Source organism: Chlorocebus sabaeus, chromosome 16 (genome assembly GCF_047675955.1).
Source record: "Chlorocebus sabaeus isolate Y175 chromosome 16, mChlSab1.0.hap1, whole genome shotgun sequence".
In the NCBI taxonomy this organism is placed as follows: Eukaryota; Metazoa; Chordata; class Mammalia; order Primates; family Cercopithecidae; genus Chlorocebus; species Chlorocebus sabaeus.
Genome location: NC_132919.1, coordinates 38143036 through 38155053, shown reverse-complemented (window position 1 = coordinate 38155053; position 12018 = coordinate 38143036). Strand labels below are relative to the sequence as shown.

Below are 12018 nucleotides of genomic sequence, written 5' to 3'. Positions count from 1 at the left end.
AAACAAAAAAAGAAAAAAATACAAAAATTAACGAGGTGTGGTGACACACACCTGTAGTCTCAGCTACTAGGGAGGCTGAGGCAGGAGAATCGCTTGAACCCAGGAGGTGGAAGTTGCAATGAACTGAGGCCACGCCATTGCACTCTGGCCTGGGTGACAGAGTTAGACTCCGTCTCAAAAAATAATAATAATAAAATAGCCACTGTTGCTCAGCCACAGAGTGCTTATGTTACATATTTGGCTAGTGAAGGAGATGTATGCAGAATACAGGTAACAATGTTGTTTGGACTGAGAAGTGTGGTGTTTTGGTCAGTCTTCAATTTATAGTATAGAACAGGGATTGCTTACTACGGCCCATGGAATAACCAAATCTGGCCATTCCCATTTGAAGTATTGGCTCTTTAAAAACAGTTTGCTGGGCCAAGAGGGGTGGCTCATGCCTGTAATCCTAGCACTTTGGGAGGCTGAGGCGGGTAGATCACAAGGTCAGGAGTTCAAGACCAGCCTGGCCAAGATGGTGAAACCCCATCTCTACTAAAAATACAAAAATTCACCAGGCGTGGTGGCGGGCGCCTATAATCCCAGTTACTGGGGAAGCTGAGGTAGGAGAATCACTTGAACCTAGGAGGCAGAGGTTGCAGTGAGCAGAGATCACGCCACTGCACTGTAGCCTAGGCGACAGAGCAAGACTCCGTCTCAAAAAAAAAAAATTTTGCTGGGCAGGCGCGGTGGCTCATGCCAACGCTTTGGGATACCGAAACAGGATCCTCTGAGGTCAGGAGTTGAGACCAGCCTGGCCAACATGGTGAAACCCCCTCTCTGCTAAAAATACAAAAATTAGCTAGATGTGATGGTGGGTGCCTGTAATCCCAGCTGCTCGGGAGGCTGAGGCCAGGAGAATCAGTTGAGCCTGGGAGGCAGAGGTTGCAGTGAGCCGAGATTGTGCCACTGCACTCCAGCCTGGGCGACAGAGTGAGACTCCATCTTAAAAAAAAAAAAAAGAAAAAGAAAAGAAATCCCTGGTGGAGAGCAGTATTTCTGATGAATTGAGGTGTTTTAGGCAAATTTTTTAAAAAATTTATATATTGTAATGTGAAATAGAAAAACTCACATGCCAAACCTATGATTTTATGAATATTCTCGCTTAGGACTTGTGTAAAGATGTGAAGCACTAAAATAAAGGGGATCTGTTTTTCACAAATTTGGGCTCTCTTAAAATGTCGGGCTGGGCGTGGTGGCTCACACCTGTAATCCCAGCACTTTGCGGGGCAAAGGCATGCAGATCACGAGGTCAGGAGATTGAGACCATCCTGGCTAACATGGTGAAACCCTGTCTCTACTAAAAATACAAAAAATTAGCCGGGTGTGGTGACACGCACCTGTAGTTGCAGCTACTCAGGAGGCTGAGGCAGGAGAATCGCTTAAACCCAGGAAGGTGGAGGTTGCAGGTAGCCGAGATTGCGCCACTGCACTCCATCCAGCCTGGGCAACAGTGAGATTCCATCTCAAAACAACAACAACAAAAATCATAAAATTTAGAAATATATTTATGACACTCTCTATTCATACAATAGGGCTCGTCGGAAAAAAAGTTCTGCTAGAAAATTTGGTCTACAGAAACTTTGGGAGTGGTGCTTAGGACTTGTACAAATGAGTTCATTACCATGGAGAGTTGTAATTGGTCGTCTAGGAAGGATTGGTCATGGAGAATTGAAAGGTAAAGTTGTGCTTTTATTAGTATTTATATTTCTGTTTTATGTTAATTCACACACTGTTCTGACCACATCTAGGTATATATGTTGAATACAGTGCAAAGGTTATCAAATAAGGAAACACATATGTCTAGGCCACAAATGGCTAAATTCAAATTTTAAAAAGACATTTTACTCTTTTTTAACTTTAATAGCAGTCTTATTACTGCTGTTCTTACTTGTTTTCTGTTTTTTCCACTTTCTGATTGTTATTTAACTCATCCTCTGTTGAGCAGATACTAATTGAATTTGGTATACCTAATATTAGGGGGATAAAGGATGTTGAGTAGCATCAGCAGTAAGTTTGGCTTGATGATGACTCCAGTTTGAGGAATACACTAATTTAAAAGCCATTAACTATTTTTATGTTTTAACTTTAACTTGGTTCTACAGGATATTAATAATGCTGTTACTTTGATTTTTTTTTTTTTTTTTTTAAACTGTCAATACCCACAGATTGGAGCTGTTTGCTGAGTCGTCGAAACTTGCAGTCTCTAAGTAAAAGGCTCAAAGACATGTGTAGAATGTGTGGTATATCTGCTGCAGACTCCCCTAGCATTCTCAGTGCTTGCTTGGTGGCAATGGAGCCCCAAGGCTCTTTTGTTATTATGCCAGGTTAGCTATCTTTAGTTTATATCAGATTTAATTCTTTATGCAGTTTTTAAGTATTACATAAAATTTATTCTTCATTTATTAAAAGAAAAAAATATCTTTCATTTTACAGATTCTGTGTCAACTGGTTCTGTATTTGGAAGAAGCACGACTCTAAACATGCAGACATCTCAGCTAAATACCCCACAGGATACATCATGTACTCATATACTTGTGTTTCCTACTTCTGCTTCTGTGCAAGTAGCTTCAGCTACTTATACCACTGAAAATTTGGATTTAGCTTTCAATCCCAACAATGGTAGGTAATTTGTTCCATTTTGGTAGTCTGAAGGATACCTCCCAAAATAAATTCATGTCGAATACCTGAAACATGTGAATGTTACCTTATTTTACCAAAAAATGACTTTGCAGATGTGATAAGTTAAGGATCTTGAGATGGAGAGATTATCCTCAATTATGCAGGTGGGCCCTTAATGCAATAACATGTATTCTTATAAGAAGGAGGCAGAAGGAGGTTTGACTACATAGAAGAGAAGAAAGCCATGTGATGGAAACAGCGGGAAGCAAAGTCAAAGGCAGAAGATGCTATGTTGCTGACTTTGAAGGTGGTGAAAGAGCCCATGAACCAAAGAATATAGTTCTAGACTCTGGAAAAGACAAGGAAACAGATTATCCCCTTCAGCCTTGCCAACATCCTGATTTCACTCTAACGAAACTGATTTCAGATTTCCGGCCTCCAGAACTGTAAGAAAATAAATGTGTGTTGTTTTTAAGCCAACAGGTTGTGGTAACTTGTTAAAGCGGCAACAGGAACTTAATACAATCATTCTTTTACCTTGTTGATACCAGAACTGGTGCTGTGATACCAGAACTGGTGCTGTGAATTATCCCATAAATCTTTACTTTTAAAAAACTTTTTGAGACAGAGTCTCACTCACTCTGTCTCCCAGGCTGGAGTGCAGTAGTACAATCTCAGCCCACTGCAACCTCCACCTCCTGGGTTCAAGCGATGCTCGTGCCTCAGCCTCTCGAGTAGCTGGGATTATAGGCGCATGCCACCATGCCTGGCTAATTTTTGTATTTTTGGTAAAGATGGGGTTTCACCATGTTGGCCAGGCTGGTCTCAAACTCCTGACCTGAAATGATCCACCCACCTTGGCCTCCCAAAGTGCTGGGATTACAGGTGTGAGCCACCATGCCCAGCCATCTTTACTTATTTTAAAAGGCAATAGTTGGTCACAAAATATTTGTATAGGTTTACCCTTGTGCTTTTGAGGTACCTGTACATGAACTCATTTTATATCTCTTCTGTTAATTTACCAAAATAATATAATTTATATAAACTGCCAAAGTAGGGAGGTAGCTTTTCCAGGTGAATTTATAGTTTACATTTTAGTAGAAGAGAAAATAATATTTTATTGTTATTCTGAGATACCTTAAAAAATCTCACATCTCTAAAGTCAGAAATATGGATATTATGCTCTCTTGTTTTAGTGTGTTATATAGTAACTCGAGTATTTTACTTAATAAAGAATATGGTATAATTTGTAAACACAGTAATCCTCCTTATCTTTTGGTTTTCCTTTACATGGTTTCAATTTCCCATGGGTATAGTACAATAAGATACTTTGAAAGAGAGAGAGAGAGACCACATTCACATCTCTTTTATTATAGTACGTCGCTGTAATTATTCTAATATTCTTGTTGTTAATCTCTTACTGTACCTAATTTATAATTGAAACTCCATCATAAGTGTGTATGTAAAGGAAAAATCAGTATATAGGATTTGGTACTATCCTTGGTTTCAGAAATCTATGTGGGTAAGGGGGTGGGTCTTGGGACATATCCGCCATGGATAAGGGGGACTACTGCAGTCCCACTTTAAACACATTTTCATTTCCTTTGTACTATGTTTGCTTTGTATTAGTTTCCTATTGCTGCTCTAACAAAGTACTACACATTTAGTGGCTTAAAACAACACCCATTTATTTTATCTTACAGTTCTGGAAGTCAGAAGTCCAAAATCAGTCTCGATGGGCCAAAGTCAAAATGTCAGCAGGATTGATTACTTTCTGGAGGCCCTAAGGGAAAATGTTTCCTTGCTTTTGTCAGTTTCTACAGGCCACCTGCATTCCTTGGCTCATGGTCCCTTCCTCTATCCTGGATGCCAGCAGTATAGTGTCATCACATCTCCTTCACTGACTCTAACCCTACTGCCTCCCTCTTATTAGGACCCCTGTGATTACATTGGACCCACCCGGATAATCCAGAATAATCTCCCCATCTCAAGATCCTTAGCTTGATCACATCTGCAAAGTCTTTTATGGTAACATATTCTTAGATTCCTGGGATTAGGATGTGGACATCTTTGGGGGGCCATTATTCAGACTACCACATGCTTGTTTATGCATAATTATTTGTATGTTTTTTAGCACAACACTTGGCACATGGTAGACACTCAGTAAATGTTGGTTAAATTAACCCATTTTGGTTAAAATTTCATTTATTTTGACCCTTTCCTGTGAATGACCGTAGGATATGAAAAATGGAGTCTTAAATTTCTTTTCTTTCTCCTGTTTAGATGGAGCAGATGGAATGGGTATCTTTGATTTGTTAGACACAGGAGATGATCTTGACCCTGATATCATTAATATCCTTCCTGCTTCTCCAACTGGTTCTCCTGTACATTCTCCAGGATCTCATTACCCCCATGGAGGTGATGTGGGCAAGGTAACTGTGTTGTAAATTTTAGTTTTCCTAGGCTGGGCGCCGTGGCTCACGCCTGAAATCCCAGCACTTTGGGAGGCCAAGACAGGTGGATCACGAGGTCAGGAGTTTGAGACCAGCCTGGCCAATATGGTGAAACCCCATCTCTACTAAAAATGTAAAAAATAGCCCGGTGTGGTGGCATGCACCTGTAGTCACAGCTAGTCGGGAGGCTGAGGCAGGAGAATCACTTGAACCTGGGAGGCGGAGGTTGCAGTGAGCCAAGATCAAGCCACCGTACTCCAGCCTGGGTGCCAAAGGAGGGTGACGAAAAAAAAAAGTGTAATTTTTCTAAATGCCATTCGTTAACTTAGTAATGGATTAATATATGAAATGCAATACTATTTTTCCTTGGAAATTAGCAAGAGTTGAGGTTAATTAACAGTACATGCATGCATTTCTACATCATAGACATCAGTACTTTGAATTACACATTTTTAAGAGAATCTCTAAGGCTCTGCTTTCCCTGAATCCGTATTTTCTAGACCATTTGGCATTACTCCTTTTTTTGTAGTTTTTGTGGCAGTTCACCATAGTTTTTTACTCAGATATAGGATCACAGTATCGTTCAGAATCACTATATATAACTCTTAAGAGCAGCCATTCATATCAGGGCTGTGACAAGGAATATAATAAAAATACTAGTTTTCTCATAAGACCAGATAAAACACTGACCATCTACTTCCCCTTTTTATCTTTAGCAATTATGGAAGCAGGCTGTCTTGACCTTGTATTTGAAGCAAAAACTAATTGGGCTTCAGCGAATAACACCTATTTGAAATTATATATACTGGGCTGGGGGCGGTGGCTCACGCCTGTAATCCCAGCACTTTGGGAGGCTGAGGTAGGCGGATCATGACATCAGGAGATCAAGACCATCCTGGCTAACACAGTAAAACCCCGTCTCTACTAAAAATACAAAAATTAGCTGGGTGTGGTGGTGGGCACCTGTAGTCCTCCCTACTGGGGAGGCTGAGGCAAGAGAATGGCGTCAGCCCGGGAGGCAGAGCTTGCAGTGAGCCGAGATTGCACCACTGCACTCCAGCCTAGGCGACAGAGCGAGACTCCATCTCAAAGAAAAGAGATTATATATACTGCTGATTTGATTATTGTAGTATGCATAGGTTTAAAATTTACCCTTTAAAGTAGGGAAGGATCTTTTTCCAATCTTACTTTGCATTCCTTCCTCCTTTTTGTAACTGCAAAGAAATTAGATAAGAAATACAACGAAAAGCACCAGTAATCCCACCACCTTAATAAAACCATTTTTACTTTTAAGCAAATTGTCATCCTTCCACATATGTTTATATTGCAGTTTTCAATAAGTATAATCAGCTTTTTAATGTTGCATTTTTGTTATGCCGTGATTTGTGTCCTTCCCAAAATATTGGACATGTAAGATTTTTTTCCTATTATAGATAATGATGTAATGAACATTTTCATGCATATTTTTTTTCTTTTGTCTGTTTCCTTAAATACCAAGAAATACATTAATCCAAAGGATATGAATGTGACTTAGTAGTTGTCCCTTCATGTTGCCATAATAATTTTCACAACACTATTAACTGCATTTTATAGATAGTGCTAGATTAACAAAGCTAAATTGAATCCACCTTTTGAATTGGGGCGTGGTTTTCAGGACTTAAAGCAATATTAGCAAGTAACTTAAAGATGTCAATGAAAATTTTGTATGTTTTACTCATCTGTGAAGGTTTACACACTTTCTTGTGAGCTTGGCATAGTAATACAGACTTGTTAAACAGCTGGCATATTCATTTAATACAGTTCTTAAAATATGTTCTATTAATGCTTTTACTTATAATACTCTTAAGTACATAGAAACTGGTTTTTTTCAGTATCCTTCAGTATTTTGTTAAATTGATGTCATAAGATAATGAGACTGATTGCTGTAAGCCATTCTGTGTTTATATCTGGTGCTTAGCTATATTTGAGTGAACTAATAATATACTTCTAATTTTGTCTTTTTAAGGGTCAGAGTACTGATCGGCTACTTTCAACAGAACCTCATGAGGAAGTACCTAATATTCTTCAGCAACCATTGGCCCTTGGTTACTTTGTATCAACTGCCAAAGCAGGTCCATTACCTGACTGGTTCTGGTCAGCATGTCCTCAAGCACAATATCAGTGTCCCCTTTTTCTTAAGGTATTTGCCATTTCTGTCCCAGTTCCTAAATAATTCTAATTGACAGCCTAAATCCTGAGAAATCTGGAAGTGGCTTTTTTAAGTCTTATAGCTTGTCTAAGTTCTTAAATGAATTGCCATATGTGACTCTTCAAACAAGATCACGAAGGCGTGGTGGCTTACGCCTGTAATACCAGCACTTCAGGAGGCCGAGGCAGGCAGATTACCTGAGGTCAGGAGTTTGAGACCAGCCTGGCCAACATGGCGAAACCTCGTCTCTACTAAAAATACAAAAATTAGCCAGGTGTGTTGGCGGGTGCCTGTAGTCCCAGCTACTCAGGAGGCTAAGGCAGGAGAATCGCTTGAACCTGCGAGGCAGAGGTTGCAGTGAGCCGAGATCGTACCACTTCATTCCAGCCTGGGCCACACACTCTGAGACTCTGTCTCAAAAAAAAGGAAAAAAAACTAGTTTTTAAATTTATGTTTTTAGAACTTTATTCTTAAGTCAGACTCCTAGGATCCTTGTTGTTAGTGTAGATTGAGTATCCCTTATTCGAAATGCTTGGGACCAGAAGTGTTTCCACTTTTGGATTTTTTCAGATTGGGGATGCTCAGTCTGTTTCGACTGCACATATGTAAATTTAGAGCTGAGAGAAACTTTATGTTACCTCTAGTCTAACCTTTTCATTTTATAGGTGAGCATATTTAAGTTCAGAAAAACTCACCTGTTTACAGTCATAACTGGTAATAGACTCAAGACTGAAACCTGGGTCTTTTAATGATTATTGTGTTATTCTTTGAATTACATCATACTGCACTGCTGTTATGCTACATTATTTTGGGGAATAAAAGATTTATAATCTTGGGCTGGGCGTGGTGGCTCATGCCTGTAATCCCAGCACTTTGGGAGGCTGAGGCGGGTGGATCACGAGGTCAGCAGTTTAAGACCAGCCTGGCCAACATGGTGAGACCCCGTTTCTACTAAAACGACAAAAAATTAGCCAGGCGTGGTGGCATGTACCTGTAGTCCCAGCTACTTGGGAGGCTGAGGCAGGAGAATCACTTGAATCTGGCAGGTAGAGGTTGCAGTGAGCCGAGATCATGCCACTGCACTCCAGCCTGAGTGACAGAGCGAGACTCCGTCTCAAAAAAAAAAAAAAAAAAAAAAAGATTTATAATCTTTGTAATACTTGATTTTTAGTTTCATTTACTACTTAAAGTTTTTCTAGCTGTATATAGATTACTGTGTTAAAACTGAGTGGTTTTTAAATACAGTAATGAGACTCTCAGGTTCATGGTGATTTATTACAACAAACTCAGGCTGGGCACAGTGATTCACACCTATAATCCGAGCACTTTGGGTGGTCAAGGCAAGAGGATCACTCGAGGCCAGGAGTTCATGATCAGCCTGGACAACATAGTGAAAGTTTGTCTCTCTAAAAAATTTTTAATATTAGGCATGGTGGCACGTGCCTGTAGTCCTAGTAACATGAGAAGCTGAGGCAGGAGGGAGGATCGCATGAGCACGGGAGGTTGACACGGGAGGTTGAGGCTGTAGTAAGCCATGATCATGCCACTGTACTCCAGCTGTGTGACAGGAGACCCTCTCTCAAAAAAACAAAACCAAATTTGTTAGTAAGCAATGTAACATGAAGTGGAGATAAGTCACAAAATGAGATATAAAAGCCCTATGCAGAATTTATTACTGCTGCTGATATTGTTCCAGAATAACAAATTTAGATGTGACTCACTTATTCTTATGTAAACCCACCAGAAGTTGACTGTTTTTAATCACCAAATCATGCTAATTTAAATACTTGCTGCCGGGCACGGTGGCTCACACCTGTAAACCCAGCACTTTGGGAGGCTGAGGCAGGCAGATCACCTGAGGTCGGGAGTTCGAGACCAGCCTGACCAACGTGGAGAAACCTTGTTTCTGCTAAGAATACAAAATTAGCTGGAAGTGGCAGTGCATGCCTGTAATCCCAGCTACTCTGGAGGCTGAGGCAGGAGAATCGCTTGAACCCAGGAGGCGGAGGTTGCAGTGAGCCAAGATCACGCCATTGCACTCCAGCCTGGGCAACAAGAGCTAAACTCCATCTCAAAAAAGATAAATAAATATAAATAAATGCTTGCTAACTGGGCCAGGTGCAATGGCTCACGCCTATAATCCCAGCACTTCAGGCGGCTGAGGCGGGGAGCTCACCTGAGGTCACGAGTTCAAGACCAGCCTGGCCAACATGATGAAACCCGCCTCTACTAAAAATACAAAAAAAGTAGCCAGGCATGGTGGCAGGTGCCTGTAATCCCAGCCACTAGGGAGGCTGAGGCAGGAGAATTGCTTGAATCCGGAAGGTGGAGGTTGCAGTGAGCTATCGCACCACTGCACTCCAGCCTGGGTGACAGAGCGAGACTCTGTCTCAGTCAATCAATACATACATGTATACATACACACATGCTAAGTTATTTTTACCTGTTGGAGTAGGAGTTGGATTGTATGTATGCTTTGGTTTCTTAGGGATGTATTTTAGTGGGTGCTAGACCAATAGGTTTCTTGCTATTTTCTAAACCTGTTGCTATTAAATCTTGATATCTTTGGATCACATCCATTGACTCAATGACATTTGGGATTAACAGTGGACTTCTGTACCACATTTATAAAGAATACAACAGCTGATGATCTGAATTGATTATTAATGAGATAATATATTTAAAGGGTGTCAAGTAATAGCTTTGTCATATGACATTTCTTCTTCTTCCAGTAGATGTGCAGTGGTCTATAAAGATCTCATTACAAGAACATATTCTCGGCCGGGCGCGGTGGCTCATGCCTGTAATCCCAGCACTTTGGGAGGCCAGGGCAGGCAGATTACAAGGTCAGGAGATCGAGACCATCCTGGCGAACACTGTGAAACCTTGGGATTAGCCAGGAGTGGCAGGCGCCTGTGGTCCCAGTTCCTCAGGAGGCTGAGGCAGGAGAATGGCGTGAACCCGGGGGGCGGAGCTTGCAGTGAGCTGAGATCGCACCACTGCACTCCAGCCTGGGCAACAGAGCAAGACTCCGTCTCAATAAAAAATAAATAAATAATAAATAAATAAGAACATATTCTTAAGGGATTTTCTATATACTAGTAGTCTGTGGTGTCTCCACAAAACAAAGGGTTCTTTGTGGTCCTTTGGGAGGGTGCTACACATGCTATCTGACCTCTTTTCTAGTCATAATACATGTATGCACACTAAAGTCTCTGAAAAACAGAGGTAAATAAGATAGTTTACCTAGCTTTTCCCAAACTTATTAATACACAAGGAAAGGATTATTTAACACTTGTTAATAGTTTATTACCTTAGTGTTTCAGGGGATGTGTTTCAGGAAACACAAGTTTACAAAAAGTCCAAGGGACTATATAGAGCCTTTCCTACTCAGTATTTATTTGCAGAAAGGATAGTGTAAAGCGGGCATTCACTCTTAGATACATTGTAACAAGATTAGGACTTCTGGTTATGAACTACCACCTAAAGCATAATTTACTATAAGTTTCGTTCACTTCTTATTTCTTATTTCGTATATCTCAGTTTTATGCTGTAGGCAGTAAAGCCACCTGGTTTGTTTCTCTTTGCTTGGAAATATAGCGGGTTGTGAGCTAGATTCCTTTTTATCATAGGAATAGAGTACTGGTACTAATTACATTTTAAAAATTTGTAGTGGGGCCGGGCGCGGTGGCTCAAGCCTGCAATCCCAGCACTTTGGGAGGCCGAGACGGGCGGATCACGAGGTCAGGAGATCGAGACCATCCTGGCTAACACGGTGAAACCCCGTCTCTACTAAAAAATACAAAAAACTAGCCGGGCGAGGTGGCGGGCGCCCGTAGTCCCAGCTACTCGGGAGGCTGAGGCAGGAGAATGGCGTAAACCCGGGAGGCGGAGCTTACAGTGAGCTGAGATCCGGTCACTGCACTCCAGCCTGGGCGACAGAGAGAGACTCTGCCTAAAAAAAAAAAAAAAATTTGTAGTGATTTACAGTGTGAGACTTACTTACAACTCCATAAATCAAGAGTTTGTAGACAGTTCAAACATAGATATCTTTGGTTACATTCCTAAATATACTGCACGAGTTTCTACATATATTGCAGTTGCAGAGGAGAGAGCACCTAAATATAAAATAGTACCTTTTACAGTATACAGAATGAAATCTACCAAGAGTTACTGCAGTGAACATCACCATTGTTTTGTCATAGCTTTTTAATACTATATTGACTTACATATATTGACTTATAAACAAAATGACTCATTTAATTGGAGTGTGGAGTAGCTCATTCCTTTCTCCCACTATTCATTGCCATATCTAAATGAGTGTGCCAGTTTTTACTAATCCTCTGTTATGAAATTGAGTGGGCAAAGCAGGCATCTGTGCACTGTATTACTTAGGGTGTTCTCAGTTCAACCCAAGATAGCTTTGTTTAAGGTTTATTGTGCTGTAACCAAACTATTTGCTTATGCTTACGCCTGTTACTTTTTTCAGTGCTAGACTTAGGTATGTCTGCATAGTCATAAAGGGTGTCATATACCTTACAGACAGACTACTCAGGTTTACTCAATTTAGTGCCTCCTTAAACATTTACGTTGCACATCGAGGCAAATTAGATTTAGCAGATAATTAGAAATTATTTTTCTAAGGATTATTGTATGGTCTCAAAAACAATAAAGGTAAAGAAAAGAAAATAGATTCAAAATAAGTTTTGCACCTAA

General features: G+C 40.5%; 1 protein-coding gene across 1 annotated transcript in view; it reads left to right on the top strand.

Annotated features, from left to right (window-relative positions):
- The window catches only part of MED13 (mediator complex subunit 13), a 124293-nt gene that overhangs the window by 107500 nt on the left and 4775 nt on the right, over positions 1–12018 (top strand). The window contains exons 24-28 of the mRNA XM_008011228.3: positions 1575–1717; positions 2208–2366; positions 2476–2661; positions 4945–5093; positions 7120–7293. Of these exons, the coding sequence (XP_008009419.1) occupies positions 1575–1717; positions 2208–2366; positions 2476–2661; positions 4945–5093; positions 7120–7293 (811 nt within the window). The remainder of the gene's footprint in view (positions 1–1574; positions 1718–2207; positions 2367–2475; positions 2662–4944; positions 5094–7119; positions 7294–12018) is intronic.